Here is a 21,962-nt window from a genome sequence, read left to right as displayed (position 1 = left end):
TGCTGTGTGGGTTTTTTTTATTATTTTAAAATATAAAAGAAAGAACACTCATTTGTTAGAGTGTCTTGTCTTTCTTGGTATTCTTTCTTTTTTTTATTATTCCATATGTGTTTCGGGAATGATGATCTAATGGGATTTTTCACACGCTGCCCACGGCAGGAAATGAGAGTGTTTAAAAAAAATCCACACATTCAATTGTAAATGTCATTAAGAATCTAAAAGCAGCTTGAAGAAGAGTGCTCATGTTTATTCACATGGCGCCTCTTCTGCCCCCATACAATCAATATGATGGGTTTTGGGGTCGTTTTTTTAGGATGAGTGAGGCTATTGAAGAGGTCAGAGGGTCAATGAGAGGTAAATTTAGAGACACAGAAGTCAAATCTTCACCATATTTTCTGCGTTCTACATTGTCATGTTGGAATATGTTGGGTTCAATAGATGCCAAATCCATCCCTGTCTCGCATCCTGCAGTCCGTATCTGTTAACATTATCACGCCGTGTCGTCAGGCTCCATCTCTGCACTTTTTCTTACGCCGGTTGGCTGGCTGGACTCGCAGCGTGATGTAACACATCAGTGGCAGGACGGAGGCTTGATAAAGCTTTAATAAACAACACAGTCGGCCGTTTCGCTGCAGCATCCCTCTCTCTCTGGCTCTGACAGCAAGGTCAGCAGTTGTATTATGAGGGCAGATGTGCGTACGCCCCGTCCAGCCCCACAGAACAACAAGAGGGACATTGATTTTCCCATAATAACATCATTCTCTGCAGTGTGGGGAGTAAATTAATCTCATATCTGCAATATTGTGACCAGCTAGGACTGTTCATTTAATCGAGAAAATGGAGAGATGTTGGTGGAGGAGCAGATAAAGTGTAACAGACAACTCATGATAAGCCTGAACAGTCACTTTAAATGTTAATACATTCATTCAGCTAGGAGTGTGTTTTTTTCTAGTGGGAGACATTGAAGTGTGTTGCTCAATGCTGTATCTAGTATTTGAGTCTTCAGGTAACTTTTTTTTTATGTGTGTTAGGGGTTGTTTTAGGATACGTTGAAGGTCTCGTTGTTGTTTTAGATAATTCACCCGGAGTGTGGTGGTTTACACGCCTGGTGGACTTCTGATTCGAAACATTCTTTAGTCTGAAAGCAGAGATAGCCAACAAGCTGCAACGCCTGAATGATCGACAGCTCCAAAACAGCTATTCCTTTTTCAGTAACCATGGCGATATCGACGGGTCCTTACATTAAACCAATTTAAAATCAGATTAAGACGGTACTTCAGGCTCATGGGGGGACAGGTGTTTGCTAACAGGGTCCTGAATGCTGATGTCCAACCCTGCTTATAGATTATTTACTTAAGTGTAATTTTAGACGTGTTTGCGGCATCTGTCCAGGAGATAACAAACGGAACCTTTGTCGAGGTGAAGGACAATGACTGTGCAGTCAAGACTGGAGGGAAAGTGCATCTTCCTTCACCGGATGACCCATAAGCTCTGAACTAATGAATCAGAACCATTCTCAGAAAAACAAGTCAGACATAAATATATATAGATAGGGGATTTCCAGAATTCTGCTCCGTCATTTAGCGCAACCCCTTTGTAACAGCTCAATGTGTTTAAATGAGTCTTTACCCACATTAAGATGGAACGTCTCTCCTCAGGTCTAATGATGTTTGTTATTGCAGCTGTTTTCCCGCCTCCATTAGTCTGCATGTAAGTGCCTGGTCGTTTATGCACAGTGTGGGGGCCCTTCTGAAGTAATCTGTCATCTAAAAGCGACTGCCAATTAAAGAAATATTTTGCCCCTCTCCATCAATAAAATAAATACACCCAGAATGCACACGATCTTCATTATCCTCTACAGACAAGAACAGTGGTGTGGCAGCATGTAGACGGGGTCAGGTAGAACACCTACTTGAACTGTAGTGTGTTTTACTAAGAGGCTGCATTTAGCATCGACTATGACTCTTTTGCTGCTTAATTAATCCCTTCAGGAATGGAATAGAGCACCCAACAAGATAAAAGCCATTAAGTCAGGATGTTTTTCAGATCCTCCTCCGTTTTAAGTCATTAATTATACAAGGTTAGTGTTCTCGGTGTCTTCTGCAAGGTGATGTCGGGGCCCCAGCGCCCGAGGAGGCGTTCTCCCATTCTGCATGCGAAAAGGCACGGGAACAATGTCAAAGACACCATCACGGGAATACAGAATTATGCACAGGCATTTATCCCCGTCCTACACGCCCGCATTCACCTCGCGCTACTGTAGCTACAAAGGAAGAGTCAATTTCCATGACAACTGGCTTAGTTCAGACATTGTGAGATTAATTGGTGCACGATGGAGAAAAATTGGGTTTCAGTCCTTCACTGTTGGGGCTTCAAAATATCAATGCGTGTTATTGTTAACGCATTTAACGCACCATTTAATTGGTTCTCTGAAACCTGACACTTGAGCTGTGAAGGCTGTGGTGGAACGGTGTGAGTGACCTTTTCACCTCTGCAGAGGTGGAAAGTTCTGAAGTCACGTGATCAGCGGAAGAACATCATTAGGTCGTCAGGCCTGCGATGCGTTCTAGCCCATTTCCCTTTTCTTAAACTAGTATATCATACATATAATCCAGTAAACTATTGATTCCCAGTAAAAAGAAGTCCAAAAACACCTAAAAAACAAACGGAATGGTTCTCTTTTAATCATATCAAACATAAGGATAGCAGTGAGTTATGTCATTCCGCATCAGGCTGTAAGAAAATATACACTTTTACAAATACTCTAAAGTCTTAACATGTATTTACAGCTGATTTTGCACTGAACCCAGTTTTAACCTCGGGCCATTTGCGATTTAGTCCTGCACTTGCATCAAGTAGCAGCGCTTGCAGGACGCAGATGAGAATATGATCCAGCATTAAGCCCATGGAAGCCTCTCTGACATCATCAGGCTTCATTTCAAGACTCCTGCGGTGTTACGGGAGACTTTGTGCAGCTGTTTAACTCAATCTCACCCTTCAGGAACACATTTAATGGCTTGTAAAACTGCCAAAACGACACTCTCTCAGCAATATGAGCACAGGCTACAACAAGGAGAGAAATAAAATGTTTATTTTACCATCTGTTTCTTCTTTGCACATTTATAATAAAAGTTCAGCAGAGTCCTCTGGGTGTAAACACCCCCAGAACACAAGTACAACAAATACCGTTTCCATTGGGTTTACCCAGTAACAGTTTGGAATCAACGTAGTGATAAAAATTCGATTTACAGAAATGAAAAAAATAAAATAAAAATATATATATATAACAGTAATGAATGTAACAGATTAATCTGTCCTTCTGGTCATGATGTGAACCCCAACATACGTAGCAGGTAGAAGGAATCTGACAGGGTGAGGCTGCGGGTTAACAACATTATTAGTGTTACGGGTATGGAAATAGAGCGGCTCTACAGAGCCTAGGTATGCTTCAAAGCAGTGTTACAGCAAACTGGGTGTTTGGTACAGTAAAAGTAGAGCGCAGCGGAGTTTTTTAGCAACACGCTTCGCTAAACCTACACTGTGCCGTGGCGTCGGCTTCCACTGCGCTCTCAGTTTAGATCACTTTATATTCTGATTTACAATACGTCCGACATACACGGAATGAAGAAAGTACAAAAACAAAATACGTTTTCAAAAGGCCTAGTATTAAAATTAGCAAAAGAAAATAACTCTGAATATATAACTTCTATGATTTACGACAGCACGTCTCCCTCATCTAGACTGTACCTTCTAATTCGTACCAGCAAGACTTTTTCTTAGAAAAAAAAAAAAAAAGATCTTTTTTTTTTTTTGTTAATTATTTGGTCCTGTGTGGATGTTATTCTATTGAGGCTCCGTCCTGCAAAATGCAACCAGTGCTCCAGAGCTGGAGTGTTATGTGCTTTTGTGCCAGCCCATGACTCCTGAGCTCTTTCATTCACAGTGTCAGAGTACAAACTTTAATATTCGAGTTGGTCGATGCTTTTGGTGACGATTCGCTTCTGTACAGAAAGAAAAAAGAAGCGGTTTTTTTCTAGCTAAACGACGAAGCCTCCAACATTCTGGTTCTGTCAGACTGGACACATCTTCACATCGCGGACAAAATATATAATGACTACTATGTTAAATTAAAAAAAAACTATGAGAAAAATAGATTTTTTTTTAATATTTTTGTTAAAGGCTAATGATAAATTCTTGTTTTCTCTACAGGTGGATTTTTTGCCACAAAGTTCGATTCGAACACAATTAGTTTGTCGCGTTGTTCGATTGTGGCTTCACGCTAAAAAGGTCTTGCCTAACATTTATCTCAATATTAGCTTTGTATATTTACAATTAAAACACATCGTGAACATACTGAAAGCACCCCGCCAACTGGAACTACAGAACGTTCTGTCAGTGTTCAGGATGTCATCTGTGAACGTCAACCTTGGAAGAACTTTGCCGCCTCGATGGCTGCTGATAAAGACGTCCCCCAATGAGAGAATTGATCAGTGCAGATTTACATGATATAAAAATAATTAAGAAAGAAGAAAGGCTTAAGGGCAAGTGGTCATAAATGGCTGAGTGTGAGACTGGTTTTGGCAAAATAAGTATTCTCTGTGCATGTGCCATCCTTTAACAAGTTGAAGTCATCAGGTTGTCTCATAACCATGCAGCTAGAGGACACCGAGACGCCATGTAACATGTGCGTGTATGTGTGTGTATGTGTGTGGTTTGTGTGTGAGCACACGTCATGCTTCTCACACACACTCCTCCGCCGACATCAGCAGTGGGTTGATGTACTCAAATCCTTCAAACTCAGACTGGTCAATCTTCTTTACTACATCACTGTAAGAGGGGAAAAAAGGAAACCAATAAATCAGCAGCACTGAATCACTAAAAGCTCAGAGATGAATTAGAATAACGAGCCAGGCAGACGGTAACTCACTCATCGTCCGGAGTGAGCTGAATGGGTTCGTTGGTAAACTGGGCGTCAAAGTTGTCCAATCCAAATTCCCCTGAGATGTTGGGCTTAAAAGGAGGAACCATCTGCTTCTGCTCCAGCTAAAACAACAGCAAAGCAATTAGGGGAAAGCCGCCCATTTATGCTTAAAAGAATAAAAAGAGGTCAGCTGCAGTATGCTTTAACTGGATAGCTCATACAACAACACTGTTTGACAACTTCTTAGAGTTTCGAGGTCCCTCACATTGGCCTGTGTCGAGCCTGTAAGGGCTACAAGTTCAGAAGTGCTCCCCCTGCAGGAAGAAACCTTCAGGTCAAGTGTAGAAGAGGGCTGGAGGATGACAGAGGGTGTAAGATGATCCCTCCAGACATTCTGACCTAATGCCAGGGCTGTCCAGACCAAACAGGGAAAAGAGGTCATGGTGATCCTTGGCAAGCTGCCCTGTCAGTCTGGCTGTCTGTCTGTCTGTGTGTCAGGCAGATTAAGCCTGTTTTGTCTTTTTATAACCAAAATAAACTGATAACCCCTTGTTATCGTACATGTAACAACTTCAGACGCGCACTTTACGATTTCCCATAATAGTTCTGGCTGATATAAATAAAGGAGTGTTACGGGAAAGCCTAAAATGAGAACAGGAAGGGAGCGGCACCTATTTGCAATTTTAAGTGTAAGGTAAGAGTTTCAATGAAATTTATTTTTGTGATATTTATGTGTCATGGTTTTACTATGTGTAAATAGTTCCTCCTATAAATAGAGCCGTGTTAGCTCTAACCACTCACTAGTTACACTCCCCGCAGCAGGACGCGCGGCCAAAAATCTATTTCTATCACCACTGAACAAGGTTCACAGAACAATCGTGAAGTACAATGAACTCCAAATCTCCAAGTGGACTGGAGCTTAGTGTATTTCAGTGTGTAATAAGGCTGAAAAAAAGTCCTTTCATTTCATGTCTCAATCGCTTCATTATAAGAGGGAATTGTTATTGAACCAGATGGCTCCGATTACTTCTGTCAGACAAATGAAAAGGAAATGAAACATTCCAGCATCAATTTCCTTTCCATCTCTGTCCAGCCAGCTTGGCTGCTGTCAGTCTTCTGACTGGTTTCCACAAGGACACAACTCCCATCCAATCATTAACAACCATGTGCTGTGACGGCGCTGCCAGGCCCGCAGGGCAGCAGAGAGAAGCAGAACTCGTGCACTTAGATTTGACCTTCTGCTGTCCAGTAGAAGCTTTCTGTTTTTCCTTCTCCGCTGAATCAATACACGGATCAAATTTGACCTGCATGAATTAATTTCAATCACTAGATCCTATGGCTAAAGAGGCAACAAAGTCAATGAACAAGGCAAGGCAAAGTAGAAAAAAATAAAAGAAAGAAGAAAAGTCAATATCTTACAAGATCCCAGTCAACGTTTCTAAAGAATGGATGACCCATGATGTCAGCAAAGCCTGTCTGAGGGTGGCAGCCGAGACGCTCCTTGGGATCCTGTGGGAGTAAAGGTGAAAGCAAGCGAGTAAGACACGGTGTGGGATGATGGTGTGGAAGATGAGGAAAATGTGAAACAGCAACAGTGAGAGAGGTGAAAGACTTTGCATGACAGGTGAAAAAAAGACTTAAAAATGGCAAAGGGGCTTGTAAAATGCACCCTAAACGGGTAAAATGGTGTTACACTCAAAAGGAAAGGGGACTGAGGAGATGAGGTGACAAATAAGATGTTTAACTGCGATGGCAGGGCGTTTGCAGGATGTAACGCTGCTTAAGCTTGACCTGAGCCTGTCTGCTCTTCTTACCTTGTTGAGGAATCCCTTGAGGACGCTGGCAGCTTTAACTGACAATGAGCGCGGGATTCTGATCTGTTTTTCCAATATAACTGCAAGAGGTGGCAGAAAAGGGGGGTTGGTAAATGTGTAAATGACTTTAGTACATAAACTGATGTTGAACACATCCCGTTAAACGCATCGATGGCTATATATATCCCAAGTATTGGGAGCAAATTAAACTGGCAGACAAAAGCCATAAGGTTCACACATTCCTCTATAAAAGCAAGCCGGAACCTGACACAAGAGGGTACTGGAATGGTGCCAAAACAGGTGTGACACGCTTTAATTAGTGTGTGTGTGGGTTTAAATATACTACAGCACTGTGTATGAGTGTAGTGTGTCACCTTGGAAGAGGTAGTCTTCTGTGTTCTGGTCGGGATTGTCAGAGCTCCCCACGATGTCGAATGGTGACCGGCCCGCCATCATTTCAAACATCAACACTCCTAAGGCCCACCAGTCTACACTGAACCCTGAAGAGACAAGCATGCACACGTGCATGGACACACTCATGACCAGGTTCTGAGCAGGATTATCGTTATTAATAGAAGACCAAAGCCACGCAGGTGAAGCTGGGCCTGTTTAGTCTCACTGTTTATGCCCAGCGTCACATTAACCCACTCACACCAATGATGTGACCTTTTGGGAACGTTTCAATATTGAACTAGATATGGATCATTTTTCAAATGGAGACATAAGTAGATGTTTGTACACCACTTTTTATCTTTATAACCAAAACATGATCAGTAATATTTGTTGAATATTCTCAATAATCAGAAAACAACAGATCTATTAGTCTTTGTAGCATAGCAAAAGCCTAAATTAGGTTTAATTATGATCTCCGGTAGATTATTTGCAGCCAGTGTAAATCACAAAACAGACTGGTTTTAGTTTCCTAATATACAGAATATCATGGTAAGTCTAATTATTACAAGTGCAACAGAATTATTCTGACATATAAAGTGATTTTTTGCTGGAACAATCAATTGTTCAGCCTCAAATGTTAATTTCCTATTGGCTTTTTCACAGCTGACCCCTTGACCTGCCACTGCAGGAAAAGCAACTGCATCAATAATAAAATTGATGGTTTTATTTTATTGCAGTGCTTCGGTAAGTTGTTTTGTCAGTAAGCCAACAAAAACGTATTTCCCTGGTCTCCATTTTCCATGAGCCATTTACATGCAGTGAATTCTAAATGCACCTCTGTTCTTCATAGCAGCTCACGCTTGTCCAAACCCAGTCCTCCAGGGCCATAATCCAGCCGGGATTTCTGTCCAGCCAAGTTGAAAATGCATTCAGTGGAATAGAAAACCTGGCTGGATTATGGCCCTGAAGGACTGGGTTTGAACACGCCTGACCTATAGGATGTCTTCCAGATTCTGATAACGAAGCTATTGCAGCACCCCGACATTTTGACTGAAATAAATATAGTAGAGTTCAACAAAATGCCTCATATAATTATGTGTAGGGGGAAAAAAAACATTGTGCCAAGAATTTGGATGTTGTAACTCTCACCATAATCCTCTCCTCGGAGTATTTCAGGGGCAATGTAATTGGGAGTACCACAGAAAGTGCTTGTTGTATCACCGGGTCTCAATCCCTCCTGCAAAAGAAGCAAAAAATTATCGATGATAAAATCACCTCATTTGCGCTATAAAGAAAGAGATTTAACGATTTTTTTCACGACACGGTAAACAAAGCCCACCTTGCACATCCCGTAGTCTGTAAGTTTGATGTGTCCTTCAGAGTCCAAAAGCACATTGTCCAGTTTTAAATCTCTGTAGATGATTCCTCGCTCGTGAAGGTAGTTGAGTGCCAAGCTAATCTCTGCTGAGTAGAACCTGGATAAAATAATGATGAATTAATTAAAGATCATCAAAAAAGACACCAATGCAAGAAAAAGAAGCAGGAAGAAATGGTCCCTACCTGGCATGTTCCTCAGGGAGTTTCCTTTGTCTCTGCATGTGGAACATGAGATCGCCACCGTTTACATATTCAATAACAAAGAAAAGTCTGTAAACAGAAGAAAAGTATAAGATTTTAAGTACAACGGCGCTTAAAATGACCTAAAGCATCTCGCTGTTCCTGTCAGAGACATCTCACCTGCTTTCTGTCTGAAAACAGGAATGTAGGCCAACCAGGAAGGGATGATTAGACGCCTGTTCAAATACGTGCTTTTCTGTTTGGACCCAATCAATATCCTGGAGAAGAAATTGAAGCAAGGCCTTGTTAGAGACAGTTTCTAAAATAATACCCTTGAAGGTATCCATTAGAGAAGAGTGCTTGACTGACAATCTTTTTAAGATAAAGGCTGTTCGTGTACACGGTGGGTGATATCAGGAGAAAAGGGCTGAGAGAGTTGAAGCATGTCTATCGATAGTTGAAAGATAATATGTCTGGATGCTGCTCATGCTGTCAGAACAGGAAAGCACAACACTCAACCACTGAGTGAGAGGCTTGTCAATTTGTCAATGCTGCTAAGTGCGTCTAATCAAGGATAACTACTCCCACTGCCGTTGGCCATGTCTCTATATGTGTAAGTCAAGATCAATTTTGGATGACATGATGGTTCATCTGCACCTTCTTAGAAAGACTGATGGCTTGGAAAAGGTCTGTCAACATAACTCAAAGGCTTTACGACAAGCGACACAAGTTCGGTGTTCAATCACACAGCGGCTGCTTGAGTGCTGCTAACAGCAGCGCCCATCGATTCTGCCAAATGTCTTAATTACACGACTGTGACAGCAGAGCGGTCACTTCGGCATCAGAGAACCTTCTCACCTCTCTATAGGCACAAACCTGAAAGGAGCAGTTGCATTTACTTGCTTTGCTGTTAAAGTTAAGAGAGATTATGTTTTTGTGGTTCCTTCTAAAGCAAAAAGTTGATTATTATTATTAGACTGTTGATGAGTTTGCTCATCTTGTTTACTGCGAATAATATTGTCAGTATTAATTTTATTTGACCATAAATTAATTTGCAATTCATATTTTGGAATTTAAAATGCATTTAATGTTGCCTGAAAGCAAAAAACAATACAGTTCTCACTGCACAACACAGTGAAACACCATTGGAAAGGTGAGGCGGAATTCTAGGTTGGGAAATATGACAGATACTTAAACTGTGACTGGTTGTAGCTATGCACTTAAGTCAATTTTGGAGAAAAAAAATTACTTTCTGAGGTGTTTCATTGGCTTCGAGTGTGGTTAATACACCTGTTTTTGGTCAGTCTTGTTAGAAAGTATTTTTCTACCTCACCAGTTTTTGTTTCCTTGTAGACGCCTGGAGTATCAGACAGAAAAGAAGAAACAACCCAAGCAAGATCGGATGGATTTGATTTGTTGTTACAAGAATTATTTGGAATATCTATCCAGATTGTATTTTAAAAGACACTTTATTATTGACCACACTCAAGAACCCAAATAAAGCAGAATCAGATTTTTTTCTTCTTAAAAATCAACCCGGCTGTTGCCAGACTTAGTCTGACTGTCAAACCTAAATCTGGCATGTCTGATGGCATCAGCGTGAATCACCTCGTCGTCGTTGACCAGCTCTTTCTTAACCACTTTCATGGCGTAGATCCGCTCTGTCTTCTTCAGCTGCACCAACAGCACCTTAGCGTAGCTGCCTCGTCCGATCACCCTCAGCAGCTCGAAGTCTGCCAGACCCAGGCTGGAAGGTGACTTCCCTGCTTCCCTACTTCGCCACGCCTGGGGGGCAGATAACAGAGAATTATCATTTAAAACGCCTGTGTTGAACTTATTTAAAAGTAACTAATAAAATCCGGAATTAAAGAAGAAGCTGATTGCCTTTTATTATAGACCGTGGTATTAGACGATAGTCACTTATAGTACATGTGTGTTATGTCATTTTGCCTTAATATACCAGCTTGTTATATTGGTCCCGCCTGTCAGTAAACTTGACTAGCATCTAAACCATTACCTCATTTAATCTCGGTCCCTCTGTTCCGTAGTGAAATGTTTCCAATACATATCCATCTAACCTCCCTTTACATGACACCTCCAATCCCCCGAGTCAGACATGGACCCATAGATAAGATCATTTGGCCTGTCCTCTTATCTCCATCGGTTTCTAACGCAATCTATTTTCTATCTTCACCTCACCTGCTCTCTCTAATAACATCCCAAATTACATCCCTCGCAATTAATCAGCCTCTGGTGTTAAAGGTTATGTGATTGGCCCCAAAGGAAATCAATATCATCAGCAGCATGTACAGTAAATGTGCCTGTGTCTGCACTCTATATCGCTCAGGCAGGGAGGCAGGAGAGCATCTCCTGAAAGCATCTGATAAGAAACAAAGCTGGAAAAAATATTCGCATAAAAGTAGAACTTCATCTTTCTCATTTACCTACAAACAAGGCACATTTCCCTTTCTCTGTCTTTACACTGCAGGTCATAAAACATGACAGACTGTGAAGAGCGTGTGAAAATATTCTCTATACCTCTTTCTCTTCTCCTTCATAAGGCAAACTTTCTCTTGAGTCTTTTGTCTGGGGACCTGAGTGAGAGAGAGGAAAAAATGACAGACAGACAGACAGACAGAAGGTGAGGGGGTGGCAGGAGATGAAAAAAATATGAGGAAGAAGGTGAGAGACAATCACACTTCATTCACACCTAGTATTTTCCCTCCATATAGTTAGAAAATAACATGGTTAGAGAATAATATCTCCCTTATGTTAAAAAAAATGAACACTGCAGAAGAGAGATAAATTGTCCATGTCATAATGTTCAGCTAAAGTCATAAACAAACTTTTGTTGTTTGCCCAGAACAAACATTTTTTAAATTGCCCTGTTTTTACAGCCATGACAGCAAGGCTCTAGGCTCTAATGATAATCTATATTCCATTAAGCAAAGGAATGAAGCTTTCAAGCATTCCAACTTTTGAACATTACAAAGTCTGTCTGCATACCTGGCTGTTCATTTGGGTCTACTGGACTTGATGGTGTGTCGTGCATCACTGGATCCTAAAAAAGGAGAAAAAAAACTACAGTCAATGACAAAGAACCCCAAAATGATGCGCTGTATATCAGACCATGAGAAGTGTCTTTGAAAAATTCGATTTATGACAGTCCTCACCTGAATGACTGGTCTGCCACATTCCACCGTGACCAGTTTATGACATTTTTTATGCACCAGGAGTTTGCAGTTAATGCATTTGTAGCCTTGTCTTCCTAAACCCCAGATACGATCTGCACAGATGGCACAGTGGGCTCGCTGCTCAGGAGGGCAGATAAAGAGAAAGAGAGATTAAAAAAAAACAGATTATATTCCGGGGGTCAGTACAGAAGCTGCAGTTGCTTCTGAAACAGTGCATTCTGTTCCTGCATTGGTGCTATTATTTTACCCTTTTTTGTTTAAATAAAGTATACATAACTATTTATTTAGGATCTCACCCGGTTAAAGCGTTTGGCCTGAAAAGCATGACCACTGGCATAATAAAGTTTCCTCCAGCGCCGGGCTCCACGCCGATATATAGACTCTGTGAAAAGATGAACACAAACAGTTAAACACACTACATTTTGGAGAAAAGCCCTCTGATGTGACAACACAAAAAAACTGGAGTAAATGACCAGAACAACCCTTGTGTTGATGGAAAAACATGATCTCAAACATATTGCGGGTGGATTGGAAGGATTGTGTTTCACATGCGTTTTGTTGCAGGGGAGCTGGTGTGCTTCAAAATGTAATTAAGATAGGAAAAATACATCCCGACACCTTTAACTTTCAGTCAGAAAGGGACGTATCAAATAGAAAGCAGAAATATTAGGTGAAATGTAAAAAACATTAGGCACCAATAAATTAAAATAGTAATAATTAAAAAAAAATTTATGGAGTAGATCTGCCAGAAGGAGTGTGATAAATTGCAGGAGCCTACCAATCTATCATTCTCTCTACTAATGTTATGATCTCTCGCATTTGTCAAATAAAACAGTGACACTAATTAACTAGAATGAATTGTGACAGATGGGATACAGCTGTGCTTCGCGTGGAATTAGTGCCATCGTTTAGATCGATTTCATTTGCGTTCCCTGGAAAAAAAATAGGAGTTACTTACTGTCTTCTCCTGGACAGGGCATGCCAGGCTTCTCTGGTACGCATGGGAACACTGGAAATACAGATAATACAAAAGATAAGAACCACAGCTACATTCTAAAGAATCATTTCATGTGTAGGAGGCAGGCAAAAGGTGTTTATATGTGCCCCCCACTTCCTCTTCACTGTGACAGCAGGTTAGACTAAATCAAACTCGTCGCCTTGAGACTTTCTTGATGAAATTCACATGCTCATTTTATGGTGGTGCCGTGATGCCGTTTGTGTGTGAGTGAGAGACAGAGAAACAGAGGGAGAGAGTGAAATAGTGTGTGAGAGAGAGAGGTCTGCACTCTAGAGAACAATAAAAAGCCTCAATCTCAAAGTAGCTAACACAAACTGTGTGTGCGTACAAGAACATAAGACATAGAGATCAAACTAGACTGGGGGCTGTGTGAGTAAGAAGCAAGGCGTGGGCTGCACTAGACATGCTTGTTAATGAACAGATCAGGCAGCCCCCCTGCAGCACTGTTACATCCTGACCTCTATTCCTTACCCTCTCCTTCTGCAGTCACTCTGGCTGACTGTACTCTTGACCCCTTAGCTTGGAGTTGATTGAAATTTCATAACAACCACATATCCCCTATAGCTACTTCCCTTATGTTACATTCTCACATAAAGACAGTCAGATGCACACAATATATATGAAACGACTACTCCACATGCAGTACTCTGACCTCCACTTCTCTGAGACTTTACAATAGAACTATTTTTCAAAACTGAGGCACACACTGAGGAACACGTGACCTACAGACACCACTATCAAAGCAGAAAAATAATTGTAAAAATTGGAAAATTCAGTAAATCCGTAAACCAAAATAAACCACAAAATCATAAAAAAATGTCTTGGATCAGAACGTCCAATGTCTGTGGAGAACCTAAGCAGCAGTCTGACTGTCAACTAAATGGAGTTATGATTGAGTGATATGAAGCATATGTGGTAGCCCATATATAAGTAAAACGTGTACACGTGCGCTGCAAAAGTGAGAAGATAAAAAGAGCTGAATATGTATAGATTATCAACACCGTCGGCGCGAAAATGGGAGAGGCTCACCGTGGATAATGAGCTCCGAATCTTTGTTGAGTTCATAGAGACGTAACGCTTCTTCCAGCTCCAGCTGAGATGACACGGTGCAGGGGTCACCTGACAGTAACAGAAAATGCAGGACGTCATTCTCCACATTAAAATAGATGGACTTTAATGGTTCTGATAAGTAATTAACTAATCAATTAATTATAAGTAATTAACCAGAGCAACAAAGTTGCTATGTCGCTTTTAACCATTTACAGTTTAAGGTCATTTCTACTATATAGTCCAGTTACTCTTATTATGCTCTCAAATAAATGCAAGATGGTTAATTCTAAATATCTCAATAGTGATATTTCTAACCTTACAGTAAAATATACACCTGAAATATATCCTGAACTAGCATATATTTTCAGATTAAAAGCTAAATTTATCTGACAAACACTGATGGCCTGAATTTATGCGAATTTATTATAGACAGTGTTCAAGGCATTGATTAATTGCAATAATCAACAATATCTAGAAGACTTTAACATGCAGATCCATGCAGATGATAAAGCAAAAGGTGACATGTACATTAGAAATTGTACGTGTCATAAAAAAAAACTTGTCAACGCTATACCAGGTGTTAAATGTTTTAATATATATGAACTTTAAATTAGCATTGAACACACTGCGGTAGTAAGCAAAAACTAGAGGAGTCAATGTTGCCATTTCATTTTAAATACACAGTAATCAATCAGAGTCAATACTTAATTACCACCCAGATGTAATTATGTCTTTTTCACTAACCATTAGACTTTCCCCCCGTCTGGTCAGTTACATCAAAATGGTCGATATTTCACATTTTATACAATTTGTATGATCGGTCGTTATGTCTTAATTCACGGTAAATGATGTCATTGTCATCTTAAAACTCGTATAGAATGCGGATGGCTAGTGTTTTACGTGTCCCATCGCCTTTGAAGATGTTTCATCGGACCAACGTGTAAAATAAACGTTTTGCTTTAGAGTATCCCCAGTTCAAATTTGTTTTTTTTTTATATTTCTGTGGCATTTATGCTTCACACCCATCACTATGTGAGGGAAAATAAAGTTGTTTGACACTTGGATCATCTAGCTAGCCTGTGATAGACAATACAGTTCTTTTAATCTTGAATCTAACAGAAACAAATATAAAAGTAATTGAATTTCATTAAACTAATTTGTTGTTTTGGTTTGTTTTGAACTTATATCTGGATGTCATTAGTGTTTTACCTTTTCATCTCAGTCACTTTGGGGAAAAAACTGTCAGACATTGGCAAATTAGTCTTAACAATACTTTTTTGATACTCAGTAAAAAGCACACAAGGGTACACAGTAAATCAACAAGTTATTTAAATAGACATATTGTTCGTGTAATACATTTTGATCAGATTGTGAGCTGTTTATTTAAACTCAGTATGGGTGATTGTTCCCAAAAATGCTAATCGTAAATCCTACGAACCATTTTGTCAGGTGTTGGTGAAGCAACATAATCTCCGGGTTGCTATGAATAAAAGTCACAATGCTTGTTCATTATGTTATTTTGTGATTGTTGGGACTGTGAATAAGTAACTCTGGTTGGTTAAAGAATATCCATGACTTGGCCTGTTTCATGGAAGCAGGGTTATAACAATAATCTGTTTTCTGTGGCTAAAGCTCATTTATATATTATATTAATAGATGTTTTGGGAATATGTTACTGTAATATGTAACATGTTCGAGACTGCATTCTGCCCACCTACCTGAAAGAGCACACATTAGCATGGTAAAAACAAGCATTTTCATATTATACACACCATAAACATACCTTCCTCATCGATCCACTTCATGGTGAAAACCTGATCGTTGTCCATGGAACACATGTCCCTAACTTCCCCATATAGACCTTCGTATGAGATGGATGGCTCAAAGTGAGTAATCATGATGTCCCTACAAAGAAAGTAAATAATATGCTGTTAGTCTGTATTGTGACCTTGACTTCATAGTCGGTAAAACCCGGGAGAAAAGCTCTCACTTGTCCCACGGATCACTTAACAGTCGGCCGTAAACACCAGCAGCCAAGTGTCAGTACGTTTTCCTGCTCAGCTTAATCAAGCAATGATCAAAATTCAACATCAGAATGGGATCCTCATCCCAAGATACATTGTCTAGTTTAACTCCGATTAAAGAATACACATGCTGGAGAAAGTAGATTTCATGATGCATAATCTGGATGTCTTAGTCAGATACGGAGGACTAAAGTGTTGACGTGCACATTCTGTGTTTATTTTAAAGGCTAATAATTAATACTAGCTAATAATACCTAATTCTTATTTAACATCTACCCCTTTTACCATAAAGTTCAAATGTTTAAATACAAATTCATACTATTCATACTAGTGGATCGGTGCCTTCTCGTTTAATGGCTACAACAGGAATGATGTCACAAGCTGCAAATTCTCAGCCCAGCCTCTTACTTTAAGACTCCGTGGAGGCGGCAGAGATAGAGCGCTAATTAGGGTTTATAGGTCTGTAGGTGGCGACAGTGGTTAAGGTTCACCATTAAGCATTAGTGGTCAGTCACACTATGCTAAAGGAAGGAGGGGAGGGTGCCAAGAAAGAAAGCCTCCTGCCAGCCAGAAGTGACCAGAAAATACAAAAGGTCATTTTACTGCAATTAATAACGATGGGTCCTATCTTTCATTACCTTGAGAGCTTTGCTACAGGGCGATAAAATTCCACGGCGTAAAGGAAACAATCGCAGCATTCAAGGACATATTCAATGAGTGTCAGGACAGGACAGAGTGTTACACTGAGATCACATTAGACAATTGTTTTGAGAATAAATTGCACGTAAAAACCAAACCAATGAATTCAACAGTAATATTTATGATCTCCAAAGATGATGTGAGATTGATGAATGGAGAAATGGATGAGATCATCCCACAGAAACTGTAAACAACATTGACTTTCATGTTATTCTATTGTATCTACGTGACACGTATAGCGTATGACGGCAGACCAGGATTGTGCTCCTCATCAGTACTGTTTATTGTTGGGGCGTGAATCACGATTTGAAATAACACTGGAGAGTCGCGCTGCTATTCTGTGGGAATAAAATAAAGAAAACCAGTGCAGTGAGCGAGCATTGTTAGGAAAATCCCTGTGTTTCAAGGCCTTTATTCAAGCAGAGCTGTTGCAAGTTTGACACTGTTTAAAAATACACACTGGATGTGAGCTTGACGTTTCTGCTGCACATTAATATTGAACATTTATAGCTAAACATACAGGATGCCTCTTCAGAAAGTCACACATCAAGAGTGAATAAATCCTGTGTGAAAACAAACTGACAGACGGTTCAATCAAATACCTGCTCTCACCCTTCTCTTTCCTCCTGCTGATGTTAATCATTAATAGGGTGAGAAACAGACGGCCGACTCTCCTTTCACAGCTGCTTCAGTCTCTGAAAACTATGATAATATCAGAAGAAACTGTACATGAGCATACTGGCAAAACAGGAGTCCCACGCTGTTGACATTAGGTTCTGGGCAGTGATTTAATGGGGCTGATGATCAACTGTGGGTATTCTTTAAACACGATGTGCCTTCATTGGGGTTAAGATTGACGAGGTAGTTTAAACACAGGATTTCCCATGAATGATAAAGACCGTGGCACGGCACCAAAGTCAACAGAGATGGGCAAGGACATGCCTGCGTAAAAAAAACAGGACCCATGCTTATTAGTCAGGTCTGCACCACTCACAGTGGATAGCAACATCCTTGAGTGTTCATAAAGTTGTTATAAAAGAAGTGCAGATGATGGCCTCTTATGTCTTTAAAAATTACACAATGTTGAAATTTATAGAGTTTTCACAAAGGAGTAAGGGTTCCTCTCAGCACAGCTTCCTAAAATGAAGGGAACTGAAGGGAATAAAGCCAAACGGCTAGAACAGAGATCTCATTACTGGTAGGAATCTGGGAGGATATGGCATTCCATGCAGACCTGGCAAACCTTGACATTCCCAGTGTTGGGAGCGAGAGCTAAATTAAAGATGTGGGAGGAGAAGGAGGAGGTGGTGATGGCAGGCTGTGCTGGCCCGTGCCCCTGGCGCCTGAACTGCTGTAAGTAGGACTCAGTGGTCCCATCTGCCTGGTATGAGGCGATCCGTCACTGGTGAGTGCACGAGTGTGAAGACTGGCCCAGGTACCTCTCTGGGCTTCCATGAACACCTACAACCATCCATCTCTTTGTCATCAAAGCAATACATGGGTATGCTCTGCATAGCCGAACCAATGGAGCCAGATAACCTGAACTGCATGCCAGCACGTATGTATGCATCTGTCCCTTTGAAGGACAACATGCTGGAGCGGCTACCAATAGGCGTCTGGTGATGTTGAAATTAATCACAACAATGAAATACGCCCCCGCAGACCTAAACTGTCCTAACGCACTCCTGAAAAGTCCATGTAATAAAATAACTTGCAGGGGGCTGCAGTCTCCAGGCACCAACCAACGACGCCAAACAGGAAGTAGTCTCTCATCATGGTGCTAAACAAAACACATTCCTATGAGGACTTAGCCAGTGCTGCTAATAATAGGCCACGAATGATGGATACAACATGTATTGCACGTAACCGTGACACAAATGTGTTCGTGACCTGATGAGGTGTATGAATTCAATTCAGCTTCAGTGGTTTTGTGTCTTTCAGACATGTGTCATGTTTAATCAAAGCCAATGCTTTCAGCTCTGATGCCCACTGGAGCACAAAACGTCCAAAAGGGTAAAATAACTAAACTGAACTGCTCCACTGAGCCAGTATGTGATCCCAGTTCCCTGCCAAAAACACCCAGACCCAACGTCCATTTATACAGGCAAAACCATGGGGCGGGTTATGCTGGCAACGCCACAACGCTTTCACTCAATATAATGAGACATTGGCAGTCACATTCAGAGCCCCCCCCCCCCCCAGAAAAGACAGTATGAACTAGCGGTGCACTTGCGTCTGTTAAAAATAACCTTAGATGCCAGCCAAATCCAATGGAAAGGAATAAAGGAGGTGGCAGCAAACCAACCTAGTCAGTCATGTGATCCTCACCTGCTGGCCACCAGTCATGTCAGCAGGTCCCTTAGAAAGGGGAAACACGTACACCAAGTATACTTTGGATTTACACTCAGAATAATGTACACAGACCTGGGAGAGGAATGTGCGCGCGCACACAAATTCTTCCGACTTTGTGTCCTGATCTGGCATCACCACCCCTCTGTTGGACCGTGATTACAATATTTGGAGCCTTCACTTAACTGGCCTCAGCCAGTAACAGGCCCAGACTGACACCAGTGCTGCTGGACAACAACATAAATGATGAAGAATACCAGACTTTATTCAGTAGACAGATAAATAACGTCAAGAAATTAAGCAATTAGTAACACGTACTATCAATAATAGACTTTTAATCAACATATGGAGGGAAAACATGAAAGCCCTGAATCAGTTTTCTACAATCCAGCTCCTCAAAGGGTTAACCTTCCATTCCACGCAGTACGTGATGTAGCGGTGAAGCATTTCGGAACATTATTTTCTTGTCACTCTTCCTTGGGTCATGGGTATTTTCCTGCTACTTGTGCACCAGCACAAGATTAATGTATCAAGTCTGAAAGTGTGAAGCATTCCTTGTGACAAGTGTGACAAAAACTGCCACAGTGGGAACATAATAAGAACTTTCAATGTTGATAGCTAAGAGCATAACGTACTGCAACACACTAAACCAACACACCGCAAGTATAAATGTTTGCTATGTGGTTAAGCCACAACGTAGAGCTTTAGAGCTGACTCAGAAGCATAATTCCAGTTAGAGACTTAGTAATCCTGCTTTCTATCATTTAGAGAAGAATAAGATCATGTTCAATTGACTTTCCTCTAGCTCCAGTACACAACTAGACAACAGCACTCCAGCCTGCAGGTGGCATCCCTGCATGTGATGGAGGTGAGGACTCTTTTTTTTGGGCAAATCATCTATTAAAGCAGCAACTGTATGTTTATCGGTCTTTAAACCGACCCTATTTTCCTGCCCAGGGAGCATTGCTGGTGAAGCTGTTGCAGTAGATGTAGGCAGAGCTTGAATGATGCTGAATTGAAATATTCCACAGCTAAACAATTTACTGTATTCTTTCTTTAGTAACATTTCTGACATTCCTGAGCGGCCACCTCATCAATACTTCGGATGCTTCATCCTGTGAGGTGATACAGCAACGGCGTTGCCGAGGTGTGTCGCGGAGCTGGGTTGGAAACACTGCAGGTCTGGCTGAGGTGACTCGTCCTTCACGTTTTTCAGGTCTTGGCTGGCCTCCAATCTCTGGCTATCAAACAGTGGCAGTGGGGCAGGAGGGCCCAGAAAACTTCAAAGTGACCAGAGACTTCTATTGTCCAAGTGTGAAACTGAATCCAAAGCCAACATGAGCTGAACTCACCCTCTCCAACGTTCTAATGTTACAACTTATTCAAAGGCACTTAAGTGACCCGTTCCTCCACTTATATTAAAATGTATTTTAATGTTTTAGGCCTTTAATCACGTGTGATGATGTGCATTTTTTTCCTTTTACAATGTCATCAAGATCTCCATGAATAAATGGCTCTTGGATCTTTTCTGGGCCTCCATATTATATGGATAATATAGAAACATATTAGAAGAGCCTGATTAATTGGTAGTTGGGCCCATGACAGCTTCCAAGTTGGTTTCTGGTAAAGCCAAAACTAAAAGAACAAAACTTAACAAACGGCAAGACAAAGTGGGACCATCTGTACTACGTAAGATTTTAATATTAAGATGTTATTAGCGTTAAATCGCTGAACAATAAACCTGGAAATCACGGCTCGCCTTGTCACAAACTTGCTAGATAAACATCGACGTTTCCGCAGCGACTCTAACTTTATCAGTAGCAGCGAAGCTAACTCTGCTGCTCCCAATAGGATACAACAGTACACGCCAGACAAACGGGGGTTTAAAAAAAACAAGTGGATAACTACACTCTGCGGCTCTAGCAGACATCATTAAACTGGGACAAGGTTGAAAATTCGGTACGATCAACTGGTGAGAGCCGGTAAACCTTAAGTTAATGCTAACAACAGAGTTATGACATTAGCACCACCGCTTCAAAAGATGAAGTGAAATTTGACCAGAAACTAATCATGACTGCCCTTAAACCAACTATTTCACGACTTCACGTCCTGGCTAACACATTCTTGGATGACACGCAGGGGCTGGATTTAGGCGTCTGGATAGTTTCACCCGTCTGTCTGCCTGTCTGGTTAAGTTTTACCTCAACCTGGTACCCATATTAGCTAGCTGTTAGCAAAGTAGCAAATGTTAGCCGATTGGTTAGACGCGTTTCTGAGCCTAAAATTGCTACTAGTTTAAATGGTAGTGATGTTCTTAACATATTAATTCATAGGATGGTTCCTTACCCTTTATAATAAGCTTTAACCCGGACTTGGTGGGAATTCTCGCCGGGGTGGGACATGGTGCTGTCCCGCAACGTCGGCATCATAAGCTCAGCCGACTCACCGTTGCCTTCCTTCCTTCCTTGGTTCTCTAGGTGTGTATACCACGCCCAAAATACTTGGCTTGTATGGTCCGTCGTCACACTGTGTGGCAAATACGGCGGATAATGTAAAAACAAAAAATTTGCTTCTCGTTCGACGCATAGAAATCCAATATAAAGTGAGGAAAAACTTGCGAGGTCCGCCAAACAACTCCTTACTGCAAAGGCCTAATGACGGACCAATCCACTGTCGGAATGCTGGGGGTGGAAACAGACATACGGTCCAAATGTTGAAGTTAAACAACATTACTTCACCTCAATAAATGCAAATATCCATATCAAGATCAATATATCAGATGTTTCTATTGCTCTATATGGCAAAAAGCGATTAAATATCTAATTTAACAACATTTCGACCGTACCAACTGAAACTTTTTGTGTGGCTAGTGATGCTTTCAAGCTCCAAACTATAAACCCGGACATCTGAGTGACCCTCAAGACATACAGCACTTTTTTTTCC

At 41.0% G+C, this 21,962-nt stretch overlaps 1 protein-coding gene across 1 annotated transcript; it reads right to left on the bottom strand.

The window, feature by feature from the left end:
* Positions 1 to 3,073: 3,073 nt before the first annotated feature.
* Positions 3,074 to 21,710, bottom strand: prkci (protein kinase C, iota). The gene is made up of 18 exons (XM_003975409.3): positions 21,366 to 21,710; positions 15,731 to 15,852; positions 13,927 to 14,016; positions 12,838 to 12,888; positions 12,176 to 12,261; positions 11,859 to 11,996; positions 11,692 to 11,746; positions 11,224 to 11,279; positions 10,294 to 10,470; positions 8,866 to 8,963; positions 8,689 to 8,775; positions 8,468 to 8,603; positions 8,278 to 8,365; positions 7,110 to 7,235; positions 6,736 to 6,815; positions 6,341 to 6,430; positions 4,928 to 5,043; positions 3,074 to 4,827 (listed from the first exon to the last, which is right to left on the bottom strand). Exons 1-18 carry the CDS (start codon positions 21,446 to 21,448, stop codon positions 4,740 to 4,742), a joined length of 1,767 nt encoding a protein of 588 aa, XP_003975458.2. The 5' UTR covers positions 21,449 to 21,710; the 3' UTR covers positions 3,074 to 4,739.
* Between the last annotated feature and the right edge of the window lie 252 nt (positions 21,711 to 21,962).

This window comes from Takifugu rubripes, chromosome 22 (genome assembly GCF_901000725.2).
Source record: "Takifugu rubripes chromosome 22, fTakRub1.2, whole genome shotgun sequence".
Classification (NCBI taxonomy): Eukaryota; Metazoa; Chordata; class Actinopteri; order Tetraodontiformes; family Tetraodontidae; genus Takifugu; species Takifugu rubripes.
The sequence above is the reverse complement of the archived record's forward strand: the minus strand, read 5'-3'. Positions and strand labels throughout refer to the sequence as shown.